We start from the raw sequence: 18,572 nt of genomic DNA, 5'->3' as shown, positions 1-18,572 counted from the left end.
AATCGCTGGTTGGATTATAAATCGGTAGTCTCCTGTTCTCAGAAGGCCACCATATGTTTAAATTATGCTTATAAGATACTACAATTTACTTTTTTTTACTTAGTGTATTTCACAACAGCACTGCTGAATTTTCTTGGCTGAAATGCTGACCATATTTGTAGGAGATATCATGGATTCTGAAATATAGGCTGGCCCACTGGTGACCATATTAGAATATGTAGCAGACCAGTAAGGAGACCAACTATAATGTTATGTCTGTTAGCTAAACATCGAGGTGACATATCCTGGTTCAGAGACCGTAACCCCACACACAGGAACTGTCTTCAAGATGCAAGACTGTGCAACAAGAACACTGCCACATAATCAGCACTATAACATGACAAGGCTAGGCCACAAGACATTTGGGCCTGTTCCACAGCTGCCATGGCGTAAGACAAAAGCTGAAGTGGCAGGGCATTTGGGTTTAGGGCTGGAGACTGGACCTAAACTTATAATTAGTCATAGTGCCACATTCCCAATGACTGGGCTGTACCCTCTTTTTTGTCTCTCCTTGCCTTTCCTGAACCTCTACACTGTAAAATGAATGCCCACTCTAGTGCTCAACGAGCTGTATGTATTGATGGTTTTGATTCACCAACCATACTGAAAGTATTGCTCTTGTTGATCACCAACAAATTAAAAAAAGATGTAGATGCAGAGTCGGCCTTTCTTGGAATGAAAGTTCCAGGACTGCATTTGTGTAAAGTGTTTTGGGATGCAGTAGTTATTAAATACTCTATATTAGTAAAATGCATGTTTGGATAGTTTGTGTGACACGTTCTGGATCTGTTGTCCTATAAAGTGTTTCGGCATTAGTTTGTATGACAGAAAGCACTTTAAGGTCGATTCATATAAAGGCACTCCTTTGCTTTTCTACAAATTGTGTTTTGATCAAAGTGTATAAAATACTTGGTCTTATTTCCAATAAGCTTGTTTGAGGTACAGTGTCTTTAAAATGCCCTGTGGGTGTCTTTCCGAAAAGCTCTTTTAGGTACATTTCCCCTAAAGCTCTTATCCCATTTTGAGACAAGCTTTTCTGTTTACCTTGCTAATTTTTGCATGTGCTCTTGAGCATCACTTACCAGACCTATGATCCTTCGCTCTGTGTCAATGGGAGGCGTTTCTCTTGGCTGTGCTCTCTTCTTCTCTTCAGCGGAGGCACACCTGGTAGTAAAAATAACATTTCTCTGAAGATGGGGGTAAAGGTTAATGTGGAATTCACCCCCCCCCCCCCACAATCTAGACATGTACCCTTTTATGCTAAGGGCCTGATTTTGAGTCTGATGGATGGTACTTCACTTGTCAAATGTAAAGAAGACTCAGTGGTCATTTTTGCATCTTGAAGGGACCCAGCACCATGGCGGTTCCCTTCAAGGTCCAAATATTTTGGTGGACTGCTGCTGTTGAAACTTTTAACTTTTTTGATTTTTAAAGAAAATAAACTCCCAAAGTGGGAGTTTCTTATTGAAAAACTTTAAACTAAATTCTTCCATACTTTCAGATTTTCCCCTCATGGTGTAGGGGTCATTATTGTTTTTTTTCCTGTCCCTCACCGCAAGGTTTTTTATGGCTTTGACGGACAAAAAAAAAAGGACATTTCACCATCCACCTTAAATAGGGCAGGTGGTGTAATGTCCTTTCTAGACAGTTCCTACGTCGTTAGGCCCTCTGGGGAAGTTTTCCATTGAAGAAGCAAATGAGGCTCCACTGACAAACACCTTTCATTCATCTGTGAGTGAGGCAGGCAGACTGAGAGCTTGGTGAGAGGGTACACGGTCACATGTGCGATGGAGCACCAGTCTGCCAAACTCTAAGTTGTGCTCTATGATTTTATTCAAATTATCTGATTTGTACGTACTACAGCGCATTGTTACTTCTCCGATCAAATAATGAAGGCACACTGCTGTACTGCACCACTCCTTCTTCCCCCTTTTACCTGCTATGTCTTTGCTCCGGGTGGTTTTCTTTTTGCTTGGGTGAGTCAGTTAGTCTCTGCTCGCTGTCTTGAAGCTCGTGCAGTGCCACTAGTTGTCCCATCATTTCTTCGACTCTGGCCTCCAGGCTTTGCTGCCTTTCCTTGGTCATCTGCAGCTCTTTCTGCAACTCTGTGATCCGCTTCATGTACTGAAATTACACAGTGTAAGGTTCCTAACATGTTCGTTCCAAAAGGGTTATCTGCATTAGTGCATTGTTCTCTGATAAAATTTCAAGATTGCACAACTTGGCTGCAGTGGCATAGCAAGGGCGCCCTGTGCCGCTACACATGCAAAGACAATGGGCCCTATGTCTTTTGTTTAGGTAGTAACATGCAGCAATAATCAGGGTTCAGTCTGTCCCTCAGGCCTCGGGCCCTGCCGCTATTGCACCTGTTGCACCCTTGCTTGGCTGCTCAGTAGTACAGTCACATAATTGACTTCAGGCTCCCCTTGCTACACACTGTTCTTACATCATGACCAGTGACATTGCTTTTTCCAACCTACTATACTGTGCAGCATAGGAAGAGTATTGATTATAATGTTCATCCGAATTAACTCATTTACAGGTAAAGGAGAAGAAAAAAACGAAAAACAAGAAAACAGTTGACAGGCTTTCAGGTTCAATAAAATGTTTGTTATTAGTTTGGAAATTTCGAGAAATCCATTGATCTTGTGAAATTTTGAGAGAAACATAATTTGATCCAAATGGAGAGAAAACTATTACATTTTAATTATTAAGGATGTGGCGGGATTCCAATTAATGAATGCACCGTTTATTACATACCCAGTGTAGATTTTATTGGATTGTTTCCTAAATGTTTATTTCTCTCCTGGAAGCAAGAGGAATTTCTGTCTCTGAGCCTTACTTTCAGCAGCGTGTGCATAACCAGAGACACTGTTACTCTGTGCCAATGGCTGAAAGTGTGTCACAAGAGTAAACAGAACATGCACCAAATTATTATCTTAAACAGACGTGTTAAGCCGAGGCCAGGAGGGGGATGGAGTTGGATCTTTGCCAAGTTTTGTAATAATCATGTAGGATAAATTTACATACAGTGACTCCAGATGAAAAACCTACATGTAGTTAGCGATTATCCTGAGAAACTGGTATGGACCTGGTTTGCCCAAACCTACGTTTATCACCCAGTGTACAGCATTCTTGTGGTTGTCTATAAATCCCATACTCTAAACAATAGGCATCTCAGGTAGAGTTTGGTGATTAAGAAGCGCCGCAGTCTATATGTGGGGCTCCAACCTGTCAAACTTGCATGTTGTGTGCCTCATTTAGGTGTAAATCTCTTCATTGATGCCATTGCTGAAATCAAGCTATAGTACTAAAACATGTTAAACAAATGAAAATCACTATGTCCCCAAAATTTTAAAACCATAACATATCAAATAGACTATTCCCGCATGTTGATACAACAGAAAAACACAGACAGACAAAAAGGGTCCGGAAAGGAGGGAAAGAGCGGAGCAAAGCGACAAAAATCAGACACCCTGTGAGAAGTTCCCCAGTCCCTATAACAAGAAACCTTTGTCCAAATACCCCGAAAGATCCTAAGACACCCAATGTAGTCTGCAGTTCATCAGAGCCGGTATGTCATGAGGGAAGGCTGCTGTGGTGTCCACCTGGGAGAAGGGGAGACGTTTCCCCTCATGTACTACAGTCAAACTTGCAGGATGGATGACAAGCTCGTAAATGGAAAGCAACCCACCTCCATCAATGTGCCCTCTAGCTGGGATCGTCACTTAAAAAATAGTCATGCAAAACAACTTACAATGATGCAGACATTTCTACTTTCTTTTTATTCCAAGTTTCAAAGTATATATATAATTTTTACCATATATTATTATCAATGATGTATATACAGACATCTTTTGACTGCCATATCCCCCACAGGAAAACAATATACTCACACTTTCATAATGAACTAACCTGATGAATTTACAGTACACAAAGTGGTCTACTAGACTATGTTTATACTGATGGTGGTTACTATTGGGTGCTGAACAGCACTGATATGGCTGTTTTTATTGTGCGTTGAAATTGAATATGGCATCCGAGGTCTGAGTGGTATAATATTTTAGTAGGAGAGTGTGAGTATATTTATTTTGGAATAAAAAGAAGCAAAGCCGCTTTATTTTTCCTGTTTTTCTCCACTATCAGTTTCACTCTGGGAAGCCCCTTGGTCTTTGAGTGGATCACTGAGGCTACGAGCACAAGTGACACTAATTTTCTTTTTTACGTCCACCAATGCTTTCTTCCTTTTCAAAGTATCAAGGATGAAGTTGGTGAAAAATAGGAGAAAGCTGTCCCTCATTTACACCACTTTTTTCTTGACCGCTGTCATGAACATTTTGCCGCCTCAATCAGGTGAATGAATTTACTTTAAAAAAGTACTTCCGAGGTATTCTCCTCTCAATTCCAGAGAGAGAGGAAGCCTATATATCAACCTCACAACCACATGACCGGGATTCCCCTCAAGTTCCAGCAAATTAACCAACAGCTTCAGTACTTCAATTGGAAAAAGCTCTGCCTGCATTTACGGAGGAGATGCCTGGACCCACAAAAGGGACCTACTCCACATGGTGTCCAGCTGTTCAATTTCAGAATCCAGGAACAGAATTTCTCCTCCATCGCATTAACTTTGAAGGATGTCAAGCTGTGCACAGTGGTAGTAACCTCCATTGAACTGTTCTCCAGTGACGGTAGGCTCCACATCATATTCCCTTCCTCACATTCCACATCCAGTACTTTACTAGTAAGGCCCTCCAGTCCACCCCCTACCAGTTTCACAGCATCAATGGCTGCCATCTTATCTTCAGTGTTGCAACACATTGCTGCTATTCTGGTTCATTTAGAGAGAGACAAAGTGCAGGGTTTCCATACATGGAGCCTCAGCAGGCTATGCTGATTGAAAACCCTTTATCAGGTGTCTATCCTGTCATTGGGCCCCTAGGCCATAGCAAAGGTTCCTGTGTAACAGCCATTAGATTTGGCTGCACACAACTGCCATGGCAGGCATGGTGGTCCTAGGCAGGGGATTCCATCAATCCAACAAAGTTAGTTAGTTGTCCTGGTGAATCTCCTCTTCACCATGTTGGTAGGTACTCAGGTGACTTGTGGTAGTCCAGTGGAGCTGTTGCTAAGGGAAGCATACATTGGGAGCTTCGATTACTCTTTTGGATTTCCTCTGTTGTGTTGCAGTTTTTTCACACTAGTGCTGCCTAATGCCATGGGGCCAGACCAGTAAGCCTAGATCATCTTCCTTCAAAATAGCCAGTTTCCAATTTTGAAAATGCCCAAGACAAGCAACCCTTTGTTTCTCATTGTCTCCCACCAAAGCAGGCATAGTTTTCTCACTGACTCACAAGACCATCCAGTGCTTCTTTTGCAGTATTAAAATGATCTTATTTTATGCTAAAAGCTATCCCCTCTCAATCTTGCACCGCAAATGTCACAGTGTAAGACCCAAGTATTTCCTATGTTCTTTGGTGCTGCTTGGCTGCCACCCATAGCCACAAAATTGCTCCTTCTTTACTCTGCTCTCATTGCTTCTCCATATCTGCGACTGAGTACCTCACAGTCTTCTGGTAGTCTTATTTTGCTACTGCACCATCCCTAACCTTCAGCTCGAGTAAGCAGTTCAGCAGTTCTCTCCATCTGGGTCTTCAACCCTGAGCTGTTGCATCCCTTGTGTCTGGTGTTTAAAGTTTCAAGGGGCTCCCTTACTTTGGTTCACGACCAAGGGGTGTGTGCTATCCAGCTACTTAAGTCTTCTCATAAGTTTTCCGCCACCCTGGTTGTTCTTCCCTAAGGTAGGGGGTACCTCTTCTATTCCTCAATCTCCTATGCAACCTTTGTTCCAATGAGACCACAGAGAGTTCCCTTAGTTTGCCCAGTTGTCAGTGCCAACTTCAAGACTGAACTGCAAAGCAGGGAGCTATCTGAGGCTGTAAGTCAAAGATTGTTAGAAAGAATAGGATCAGGACTTTACATTTGTGATATTCTTTGGATGTCCGCTGTAGTAATATTTAGTAATGTGTGCATTTTTTGTATGGCAGTAAAGGTTTGTGAAGTTTTGGATTGTTTCCTTCATGTTTTAAACTTTTGTTGATGCAAAGTGGTTCTGGGCCTTGCACGATCATTTTCAGTGACTTTACTCTTTACAGAATGTTTCTTGGTTTCAGTCATTTTTATTAGTGTTTTCAAGATATACAAATCCAAGGCGAAAAAGTCACCAGAACAGAAAAGCTCCCAGCTCCCATTCCCATCCCTCCTCCCCCTTGACATCACCCCAATTCAAGAAATAAGTTAATAGCTGTTGACAGAACTACATTCAAAGTCCGCCTACTGCACCAGCTCTGCTTTGGGCGAGCAGGCCCAAGGCCTGTAGACGTCTAGGGCATGTCAGGTCTCTGTTTTCTTAGTTGAGGTATTCCAGGAGGGGGTCCAACATTCTGTCGAATTTGTTTGTTTAATCCTGGAGGTGAAGTACTATCTTTTCATGTGCCTTAAGAAGCCAAATGTTCTGTAGCCACATCATGGTTTTGGGAAAAAGGTCTTTCCCCCACAAGCTTAATATAGTCTGTTTGGCTGCTAGCAGGAGTTGAAAGATTCTCCTCCCATTACGTGAAGGAAGAGGATATGTTTGCTCCTGGGGGAGGCCCAATAGGATTGGTGCCGGATCACTATTAAGGGCCAGCCCTTCTATGTCTGCTATGGGTGCCAGGTCTTCCTCCCCATATCCCCCCACGCGTGGGCAAGACCCCATAATGTAGAAGAATGTTCCCGTCCCTCCGCATCCTCGCCAATAGTCCTTAGATGTGCTAAAGTTCATGATATGGAGTTGCACTGGTGTGTATGTCCTCTATAAAATATCTTATAGAGTACCTCTCGGTCCTGAGCATGTTTGGCAAAGTTTGTCATGCATGTTTGAATGGCCCCTCCACTGCTTGTTGTTCAATGCCACCCCCAGATCTTCCTCTCAGTCCTTCCTGTAGGGTGGGCTCTTTTAGGTAGCTTGAAGGAGCAGGGTAGCGTATATTTGGAAGAGCGGATGTCCCGAGGAGGTAAGGCCTTGTAAAAACTTCGCAAAGTATGCAAGGGGTCTTGTGGCTGTTGCCCACACAGGGAGATGAAGTACCTAATGCCTGAACTGCAGATACAGAAACCCTTCATGCTCCAAGAGATTGTATGTCCGCTTAATGTCTTCAAAGGAGCGGGTGGAGCCCTTATGGAGTAAGACTGTAAGGCAGTAACAGCCATTTGTATTCTAAATCTGAAATTTGGATCTCTCCAGGCCATGTGGGAAGTCTTGGTTCCCATTTTACAAGGTCAAAGGCAACAGGTAGGTGGCTATCGCTCTCTACAAAGTGAGGCAGTGCCAGGCCTGCGGCGTGTCCCTCGTGACTGGGGAAGCTTAACTCTTTACCATGCGCACCATGTATTTACATACTACCTAAAGTGCATAAAACTGGCATATTTTCCCCAGGTAGACCCATTCTGGGATCGGATCACTGACGGAACACATCTCTGAATATATGTTTGTTTGTATTACTGTGACAATGTACCCCCTTTTTAGTGTACACTGACAAGAACATATTTGCAGTTTTTAAAATCGGCTGTATAGTGATCTTAGGACTGTATCACATCACTGTTGAGTGATAATATAGCACTTAGTTACTGCATGCTGCACTCACCTATGGTATTTTGGTGGTTCCCACAAATAAAGGGTTAGTTAAAGACAGTGGGCCATATTTATACTTTTTGACGCAAACCTGCGCTAACGCAGTTTTGCGTCAAAAAAATTAGCGCCGGCTAACGCCATTCTGAAGCACCATGCGGGCGCCGTATTTAATCAATGACGTTAGCCGGCGTTAGCCGCCGGCGCTGCCTGGTGTGCGTGGAAAAAAACAACGTACACCAGGCAGCGCCGGCGTAGGGGGATATGGAGCTTGGGCGTCAAAAAATGGGGCAAGTCAGGCTGAGGCAAATTTTTCGCCTGAACCCGATTTGCGCCATTTTTTCCGACTCCCAAACCCCATAGAAATGACTCCTGTCTTAGCAAAGACAGGAGTCATGCCCCCTTGCCCAATGGCCATGCCCAGGGGACTTCTGTCCCCTGGGCATGGTCATTGGGCATAGTGGCATGTAGGGGGGCACAAATCAGGCCCCCCTATGCCACAAAAAAAAAATAAATGACTTACCTGAACTTACCTTAATGTCCCTGGGATGGGTCCCTCCAGCCTTGGGTGTCCTCCTGGGGTGGGCAAGGGTGACAGGGGGTGTCCCTGGGGGCATGGGAGGGCACCTCTGGGCTCCTTCCGAGCCCACAGATCCCTTAACGCCTACCTTTTCCAGGCGCTAAAAAACGGCGCAAAAGCGTCCGTACGTCATTTTTTTTTGACCCACCCACTCCCGGGCGTGAATTTTGCCCGGGAGTATAAATACGGCGCACATGCCTCGGAGTCATTTTTTTAGACGGGAACGCCTACCTTGCATATAATTAACGCAAAGTAGGTGTCCACGCTAAAAAATGACGCAAACTCCATGGACTTTGGCGCTAGACGCATCTAACGCCAAAGTATAAATATGGAGTTAGTTTTGCGTCGGAATTGCGTCAAAAAAAACGACGCAATTCCGGCGCAAACAGAGTATAAATATGCCCCAGTGTTTGGTATGTTTTGTACAATCTCCCTACTTAAGGATGGCCACCATTATGATATGATCAGTAGTCCTACTTACATTTCCGCAGATATGTTTTCCTAAGTACGCTTTGGGGACCCGGTTTGCAATGGTTCGCAATTAGATCCAGTAGAATTTGCAGTACATTCACGATTTTGGTTGTTTGCACCAAGACAGGGGTAGTTCATGATAGCGCTTTGATGGTACTGTGTGTAACCTCCCCACCTCAAGATGGCCACCATTCTTGAAATGATTAGTAGTCCTATTTCAATTTCCATGGATGAGTCTATTTAAGCACGTACCGGGAATCTGGTTTGTAATGTTCCCGAAAGATGCAGTAGAACTTGACAGGAAGACTCAGATACGGTAAGACACTGCGTCTGTATGTTTAGACTATGTGAAGGGTAGTATACTAAAGTTCAGATACATTTGGGGTCACACAAACTCATATAATGACTTGTGTATGTACTGTAGGATACAGGTTCTCTGTTCATTACTAGAGGCCTTTTATTTGACCTGTTGCGGTCTGGTTATGTTTTTGCTAGAGTCATGCCAGTTACTCTTGGGTCTATGATATGTAATATATGCTGCCTTTAGGTGTTGGTAGGCAGTAGTATACACATTTTTTCATTGACAGGTTACTGGGCGTATCTTGGACCTTGAATTATAACTTTGGATGCACTAGTTCCTTTGATGATAAACAGTTTTGGACTCGCTTTTGAGAAATAATTGATTTTATGCATATATTGACATACAAGGGAACTACATTACAGATGTGAATATATGATAATGGTCTTTTGATGATTTGCTGCTTAGTCATTTGGATCTGGAGATACTCTTTCCCTCTTCTATATCACGGGGTTTGGTGGATCTAGGTATTCTGTTTACTTGGTTGATCTCACAATTCTTTTGGCAAAGTTGGCACTATGGGTGTTTCTTACTTGTTTTCATCTAAGATATAAACATAGGATGACGCTAATGAATACACTTGGTGTTGGCATTCCACTATCTTGTTGGAATATAATATATTGTTGCACTTGGTATAGGCATTTCACAATTTTTCCAAAACACGATATATGGTCAATTAAATTTAAGTATACTAGGCTTATGTACACATGTTAATTTTGTACTTTCAGCCTTGAGAAAGTCACTTGGTGACGAAGAACGTTTTGGCTGTCAAGTGTGAATAATTGAAGCTAAGAATTGTATTGGAATATGAATGGAATTGACAATTCACAATAAAAGAAGATTTTGGAGTACAAGAAGGACTGGTCTTAGACTCATATGACCTTTTGAATGTCAGTTGTCTTGTTAAACTGAGTGATGTGGTTGTATTGCTTAGATGCTCCAAGAGATTGTATGTCTGCCTAATGTCTTCAAAGGGGTAGATGGAGCCCTTATGGAATAAGACTGTAAGGCGGTAACAGCCATTTGTAATCCAAATCTGAAATGTGGATCTCCCCAGGCCATGTGAGAAGTCTTGGTTGCCATTTTACGAGGTCAAAGGCAATGGGTAGGCGGCTATCGCTCTCTAGCAAGTAAGGTAGTGCTAGGCCTGGAGAGTGTCCCTCGTGATTGGGGAAGTGTAGAGATTCCAGCACCTCTGACTCACAGGATCTCCATCAATGGCCTGGCAGTTAAGTTCTTGTCTATAAAGCACCAGGGTTTATCTGTCTCGCCTGTAGCCGTTCCACCACATATCGCATCTGGGGTGCCAGGTAATAAAAGTGAAGTCTGGGGATTCATAGCCCCCCCCTCCACCTTATGTTGGGTGCCTCATGTTGGTAATGTATTGGAGTCAAGGTCACTTTCCAGCCCAATTAAAGGATTTGCAAATGTCATTCACTTGCGGTATTCTACCTTCTGCAGGGACAGTGGGAGGGCTTAGAAAATGCACAGTATCTGGAGAAGGCAGTCATTACAAAAAAGAGGCTAATCTCCCTACCCAAGAAAGGGCTTGAAATTGATTCTTGCACAAGTGTAGAGATCTGGGGTCAGACTCACTTCCAGGTATGGAAGGGATTCAAGCGTCCAACAATAGGGGGTCACAGACTGAAATTTGTGGCAAAGCACTCTCCCCACCATGCCCAGTAATTTCCCCCAGTTAAACTTAAGTCCTACCAGTGCCTCGTATTCTGCCAGTAGTGGCAAAAGATTCTGCAAGGATTTGTCTGGGTCCCTCAGAGACAGCAAGATATTATCTGCGAAGGCCGCTGCCTTTAAGGCCTCCTGGTGAAAAGGCACTTCCTGAATTCACTCATCCTCTAAACTTTTCTGTAGAAGAGGCTCTAGGTACAGGGCAAAGAGCATTGGGAAAAGTCGACAGCCCTGTCTGGTGCCCCTTTGGATCCAGACCTGAGATTTGGTATCATTAATGCTAACTCCAGACCAGCAGGAGTCATAAAGTGGTTTGATCCAAACCCGGAAGTGTGCAGCAAAGCATGCCAATCTCTCCTTGTCTTGCAGCCCTCGGCATAGACCAGTCTACCTGGTCAAATGCTTTCTCAGCATCAGGAGAAGGCAAAACTGCTTCTCTAGACATCTACAAGCAAGATCTGTGACATGTAGGGCACATTTGGTGCTGTCCTTGTAGATCTGGATGGAACAAAGCCCGTATGATCTGCGATGATCAGATTGGGAAGGTATGTCTCCAGTTGGGTCACCAAGACTTTAGCCATAATTTTGGTGTCTACTTTTAAGACTGAGCTGAGCCGGTAGGATTGACAATGGATCAGATCTTTAGCTGTTATGCCAGTAAGCGCCATTAAGACTTCGCCATCATCGGGGCAGCCCGCAAGACTGGAACATTTGGTTGCAGACCTCAGTTAGTAGGGGCGTCGCTTGGGGGAGGAGCATGTTTGGGGTGTAACACCCACCTAATAAATATATTTTCTGGTAAATACTTGGGTAGAGGGGCTATCAGTCATTTATTGTGAGGTTTCTGTCAGATTTCAACAGGTTGTTTTACATACACGCAGACAGAATCACACACACTTTCTCCCTCTCTGTTTTAAATGTCTTAAAAAATTGTTGGTTATTTAATTTAACAAAATATTGTGTTTTCTCTCACTTAGTCCCCTTACCAATCCACATTTTTCTCCCTTTCTACTGCACTTTTAGCCCCTCAAATGCACCCTGCTTATCGTATAGTATATTTTAACGTTATATGCCAGTGTGATTGTTGGAAAAGTCTGAATCTCACCCCCCCATGTTACTGACAAAGCTATGCCCCTGAGTAGAAGAGCTATCAGTGGGGCACAGTGCTTATAAAATGCGTCTGTGCAGCCCTCGGGGCTGGGGTCTTTTCTAGTTTCAGGTGTTTTATGGCCGTCAAAATCTCAGATTGCAAAATGGGCTTATCTATGGCCTCTCTATCATCAGCATGCATGGTAGGGAGAGAGACTCTACATAGACATGTTGGCCTCTGTGTCAGATTGGTCAGCTTTATATACAGAACTGTTGAATTTGTGGAAGGTGTCCGCCTTCTCCACCTCTGAGGGTCATACAGTGCCAACTTACCCAGAGATAGCCCTTGGTCCACTGGGCACGCAATTTGTTTGCCTAGTCGTAGCCCACCTTAGCTTCCCCCTCATATAATCAGGTGCCCAAACGTGCTAGGATGTAGTGGGCCTGGTCATATGCCAGAGAGAGGATTTGACAGCAGAATGTGGTAAGATTCCGCCAGAGTTATTTAGAGAGTTGTTCTGCTCTGAGCAAAACATTCTTGAATTGAATGAGCTTGACCTCTCCCATCTGCTTAAGTCAGCTGACTCTCTGTCTGATGAACACCCCCTCACCACCATTTTCAGGGCATCCAGGACCATTTGGGGGCTTACCGCCCTTGAATGATTGAATTTGAGGTATTTTTGTATGGAGTTTGTTATCTCATGCCGTACCCCTGGGTCCCTCAGGAGAGACTCATTCGATCTCCAGGCATTCCGCTTACATGTCAAGTTCTGGCTGGGCCATGAGACAACATCTGAATTGGGCTGTGGTCCGAGAGTGTCACTGGTTCCTGGGAAATGTCATCTAATTGGGGTAGGAGCCGCTGGTCTATCAGCAGGTATTCAAATCTGGCATAGGTGTTATGGGTTTCTGAGTAATGGGAATAGTCCGTCAGCAGTGGGTGGTGGCATCTCCAGGCCCAATTCATGGAGGATAACTCTACCTTCGGCAGACAAAGTTGACATACCTCTGATTCTCTGTTGTGACTTGTTGAGGTTATTGTTCATGATGCAACTGAGGTCACCCCCAATTAGGTGAAGTTGGTCTGTGGCGCAAGCTATTTTTTCTATTAAGGGTATTAAAAATGCCTCTTGGACAGTGTTCGGACAGTAGATGTTGCCTATCGCGATGGGGGTGCCCTCCAAGTTGTTTAGAAACACAGCTACCTCCTGATTCGTCAATCAGAACCCTTTGCTCACCTAATCTCGTGGGGTCCCTAAGTAAGACTGCAACCCCTGCTGCTTTGGTGGGGGATGAGGCATGATATAGGAGTGGTAAGAATCTAGAGCGCAGTCAGTGCTGGTCTCCTTTCAGTAGTTGTGCCTCTTGAAGCAGACAAATATTCGCCCTGGACCTCTTCAGCTCCCCAGGACATTGAGCTGCTTTGTAGGGCCATTGAGGCCCTGGAAATTTTATGCTAAAACCCATAAAGTGGGAGTTATGGTAATGGTGAGTCTGTAGGTATGGCTAAGGTGGGTCACAGGCACCATGGTATGGGGGAGTGGGTCTGTAAATAGTGCTGTGTAGGGTGTGTGTCGTAAACGTCTGTATTCCCCAACCAACCCCAAAACAAGGAAAATGAACAGACACCAAAAATGAGCGTCCCACATCTGGGAACGGAAAAGAGCCTATATGGGTGCACTGGTTATAGCGGTCCCAGAAACTGAATCTGCAAGGAGAAGTGTAGTCTAAGTCTCAGAGGGTTATTGTCTTTTGTGTGTGTCTAGGTAGTCCTCCCTGGGTTTCCCATCCACCCTTAGTAATCCTGGGTGTCGGGATATCAACTTGTTGTGTGTTTACAGGGGGCTCCAGTTCTCTAGGCTAACCAGGGGTTAGTTGCAGGTCCTTGGTTGTCAGTGGCTCAAGGCCGTTCCCTGTAGTCTGACATAAGTGGGACAGGGGTCTCTCTTTTGCAGCCTCTATCTCCTCAGTGTCTGGCCTCCAGGACAGGAGGGCCTGATGGATGATGGTTCATCGGCACTCCATGTTTGTGTCCTTTCCGGCTTCTGGGATCCTGCCGATTCATTCAGTGAAGTCACATTCAGGGGTTTCCTGGCCACCTCCAGAGGTGTGATGGGTCTAGCTTTGCCTTCCCACTGGTAGAGAAGCCTGAAGGGGTGACTCCATCTATACTTGATCTCTGCTGATCACAGAAAGTCCATGATGGGTTTAAAGGATCTGCGTTTAGCTAAAGTGATTAGCGACCAATCCTGAAATAGTTGCAGTGTGGCACAACTGAAGGAGATCTGGCCTCCCTCGCAGGTTTTGGACATGAGGAATTCTTGGTCCTCAAAGAAGTGGGCCTGTGTGAGTTCATCTGACATTGAGGCTCCGGCCAGACGCCTTAGGATACACTGTGCATTTTATCTAAGCGGATACCAGATAAACCGGGTCCTCCAGGATTGCCTCAAAAAGGTCTTGGACCTGCGTAGGTAGGTCTGAGGGTTGAACTTCTAAAGGGATGCTGCAGATGCATACATTTTTCCTGTGTGATCTATTCTCCAGATTCTCATATTTATCTTGGCGTTGTTGGTAGTGATGTTCTAATGGGAGCATCCATTGCTAGAGTTTATCACAATTGTCTTCCTGTTCCTGTAGCCCCTTCTCCACCTCTTCCACTCTGGAGCCCAATTCAGAGACATCTTGGCGAAGCTCCTGTAAATCCCCACATAGATCCAACTTCAGTGTGAGGATTTTATCCTTAAGGTCTTGGAATGCCACCAGAAGAAAGTCCTTGGTTATACTCAAGTGCACCAAGTGGGGCTTCTGATCACCTGTGGGATAGTCCATACTTGGTAAGGAGTCTCTCATTAGCCAGCGGGTGGAGGCCTTCTGTAGCATGGACTTAACAGAGATGTCTTTTTTGCATCTGCCTCCCAACGTGGCTAGATCATTTGGGGCTAGACGACACCCTGGAGCTTGGTGGCATTGGTACCATGCCAGATGCAATATGCCCCTAGACAGGTGACTGGAAAGGCACCATTGTTTCTTGTGGGAGGTTGGCCAGATGCTCCTTTGCCATCACTAGGGTATCCCTTCCCACATGACAACCTGTTGTGGTGGTGGTGATGTCCAGCAGTTCCAGGGGCCAACCCCCATGTAGTGTTTGGTGTACCTTCAGGGGTACTGTGGAGAGGGAGGGCTTTGGCTCTGATGTCCCTTGCAACTTAGTAGGTCCTGGTTTGAACTGGGGGTTCATGTGCATCTCTGTAAGGCTCAAGGTGCCAGGGAGAAATGCGAGGCAAGTCTGTCTATCAGCGGTCCCTAGGGGTGCAACTGACAGTCCGGGCCAGCTCCAAGTTGAGGGACCTGCCGCAGCTGCACAGGCACCCCCGGTCACAGCGCTCACCTCATAGTGACTTTGTCCACCGTTTCCTCGATGGTGACTTACTCTGGGGGGGGTCACCCAGGCACCCCCCTGGCTCAGCTGTAGGGCCCCTCCGTGGGAGCCCAGGGGTGGCTGAACCACATCCTGTGCAGCCATATACCAGTCGCAATCCTACAGCTGTGTTGCTTTTCTTGTCTTTTAATGTGCTGGGGGTGGGGGTCAGGAGTCACCACTGGCACCACAAGGTGCTGTCTCCTTTAAGTCACTGGTTCACTGGCTCCGGTCCCAAAGACCAGTCTGCTCATGGCAGATGCAGCCGTGCGGCTCCATGTAGGCCTCCTCACCACACCCGCGCCACCTGTCTGCTTACCTCAGTGAGGGCAAATACAGGCTGGAGTGAACCCCAGGTGCTAACCATCGTCACCGCCTCACGCAGGGCCTGATTTCAAAGGAGAGCGGGTCCCAAGCCTAATAATAAATGGGGAGGAATGCAGGCCTTTGCAGTAACTCGAATCTTAGGCCCTCGCCATGTTCACCTGCTGGCCATGCCCACATGCAGAATATTTAAATACACAGTGGGAATTTGTATACAGAATATTTCAGTGCAAGATTATCTTCTATAACATAATTTGTAGGGAAGGTCATGATTTTCATGTACATGTGGAAATGTGTAAAACTTCGTAAGTCTGCAAAGTTTTGCAAAATAATTTTGCAAGAAAAAACACTTTGCAGATTTGCACACCTGTTACTTAATGGACTGTAAGAGCTATCCTATGACACTGTTTTTATTTTCGCTCTGTTATAGTCTGACATTAGATATTCCATTTGAGTGTCACACATTATCACTCATACTTCTATATCAGTCTTTTTAATTATTTTACCTGTAAAGATATTCCCCTTCATACACAATTTGGAGATAGAGTTAGAGGAGCAGTTTAGACGCACTCTGGACTGATGGTGGTATTTTTTTTAGAACCAAATGTTTATTGTTTTTAAGCATGGCAGTACAACACCAACACGTCTGACAGCAACCCGCCCCCTCTTCCCTCGTTCACTGAGCATCCCCTCACTGTCCTTCGTGTGCTCAGACTGTAACTTTTAGTGACAAAATCAAGAAAATACAAATAATGGATGGAATACGGAACCAATCAAACATTCACCCAGGTCACAGATCTGGGTTTAATCCATTAATTATTTTGCTCACCATATCACCCCAGTTCGGACCCAGCCATATGCAAATCAGTCTTGACCCTGTTCTCCATGGGAACAGTCCATCCTGAACTGTCAGGCTTGGCCCTCAATGGACAGGAAACAAGCACCCTAGGACCAGTATCAGGGTATCACCCTTCATCATCTAGGTTAGCTTGAATCCAGTGGCATAGTGAGCCCGAGACCCACGTCTGGGCATACTCGGTGCACTTAGGGCGACAAAAGCAAATAAATACAAATGATGGACGGAATGCAGAACCAATCAAACATTCACCCAGGTCCCAGATCTGGGTTTAATCCATCAATTCTTTTGCTCACCATGCCACCCCAGTTTGGACCCAGCTGTATGCAAATCAGTCTTGACCTTGTTCCCCATGAGAACAGTCCAGCCTCAACCGCCAAGCTAGGTCCTCCCTGGACCGGAAACAAACATCGCAGGACGGGTTTCAGGGTATCACCTTTCATCAGCCAGGCTAGCTTGTTCCCTTTGGATTGGAAAGTGTTGATGAGCACCCCATTTACGAGGACCTGGGCTAAAGGTTCCCTGTAAAGGAGTTGAACAAATATACGATATCTGGGGCGGAATCCGATCCATCAAAGGACCTGGTCCAGGTAGGGCAAGTCTACCATGTCAAATGCCATCTTGAAATCCACTTGTAGTAGTGCATGAGGTGTGGATAAGTTCTGACGGTGTGCCAGCGCCATATTGACTCATCTAATGCAGTGGTGGGTACTATGATTTGGCATGAAGCTGCATTGATCAGGGTGAATAAGGGTCTCCAGGACTTATTGGAGTCTATTCTCCAGGGCTTTAGCAATTTAACAAATTCGGTGTTAATCAAATAAATGGGCTGGTAGGAGTCACAATTGTCCGCGGGCTGGCCTGTATTGGGGAGGGCCGCTACAGTGGCAACATATAACTCTGGGGAGAAGGAGTGTGCTTGTACCACTTCTAAGTATACATCCAACAAGTATGGAGTAACGTTGTGGAATCCGCAATATTATTCTAAGGGAAGCCCAGAGGATCCAGGAGTCTTCCCTGTATACATGTCCTACATCCACCGTTAGAAGAACTTCAAGCTCTGTCCTCTGAAGCTTCGTAAGTTGAAGATGAGTATTTCCATCACGAGTGGGCTGGCTCGTTCCCTATCTGACCGGGGGCAATAGGCATATAATACTTGGTAGTAGTTGGTGACGTAACACCCGGTCAAATTCATTATGTGTGGGAATATTCTGAACCCCATTTACCGTGTAGCAGCCATTAGAGGAGCATCCCATCCCTTTACCCATGCACATATATCCTCCTACTTGATGCTCTCCAACACTGGCAGGCCTTGTCTAGCGTTAGCTGCCACAACGAGGCTCTGTCAATCTCAAGTTGCTGCTGATGCTTTTTGTAAGTGTCTAAATTACACTGCTTCTCTAACTGTATTATATGAGTTTCAAGTCTAATAATCTGGCTGTATTTGGTCTTGTCTCCCTATCGGAGGTATGACTTAGCTATCCCCTTAATCGTGACCTTGCAAGGGGCCATAGTGTGCCTGCCGAGGCAACCAAGCTACTGTTTGTCTCGAGGTACAATTGAAATTCCCTGCATGTATGTTTTGTGAACTGCTCATCCACAAGGCACCTGCACCATACGGTTGTCTATGCTGTACAGATACCCCAAAATGAATGGTGATTGGGGAACGGTCAGAAATCTCTCTAAGGGGTATATTCACTGCTGTTATTTGGATCATGTTGGTTGCCGGTAGAAACTTGAGGTCTATGCACAAGAGGATTTTGGCAGATCCTAACGTGTGTATGTTCCCTATCCTGAGAGTACCAGGTCCTCCATGTGTTGTAAAGGCCCATGGAGTCGATCCAGGAACCAAGGGGCTGCACTCTCTGTAGTCGGTGGCCTGTGAGTGACACAAGGAGTCCACCTCAGGGTGGTGCCACATTATAATCACCTCCGATGATTGTAACCTCCATATAAATATGTATATAAATATTTATATATATCTGTTTCCCTTACACCAGGATCCCTCAGCATAACTTGCATGGAAGACCTGGTCATATACAAATCTACATAGGAAAGAACACCTAGTTCCCTGTATGAGTG

General features: G+C 45.1%; 1 protein-coding gene across 2 annotated transcripts in view; it reads right to left on the bottom strand.

Moving 5' to 3' along the window:
- The window catches only part of RASAL3 (RAS protein activator like 3), a 160,831-nt gene that overhangs the window by 12,442 nt on the left and 129,817 nt on the right, over positions 1–18,572 (bottom strand). For both annotated transcript variants that reach the window (XM_069231669.1, XM_069231670.1), the window contains exons 16-17: positions 1,976–2,163; positions 1,122–1,203 (exon numbers count right to left, since the gene is read on the bottom strand). In XM_069231669.1, the coding sequence (XP_069087770.1) occupies positions 1,122–1,203; positions 1,976–2,163 (270 nt within the window). The remainder of the gene's footprint in view (positions 1–1,121; positions 1,204–1,975; positions 2,164–18,572) is intronic.

This window comes from Pleurodeles waltl, chromosome 4_2, assembly GCF_031143425.1.
Source record: "Pleurodeles waltl isolate 20211129_DDA chromosome 4_2, aPleWal1.hap1.20221129, whole genome shotgun sequence".
Classification (NCBI taxonomy): domain Eukaryota; kingdom Metazoa; phylum Chordata; class Amphibia; order Caudata; family Salamandridae; genus Pleurodeles; species Pleurodeles waltl.
This window is presented reverse-complemented; position numbering and strand designations above follow the sequence as displayed.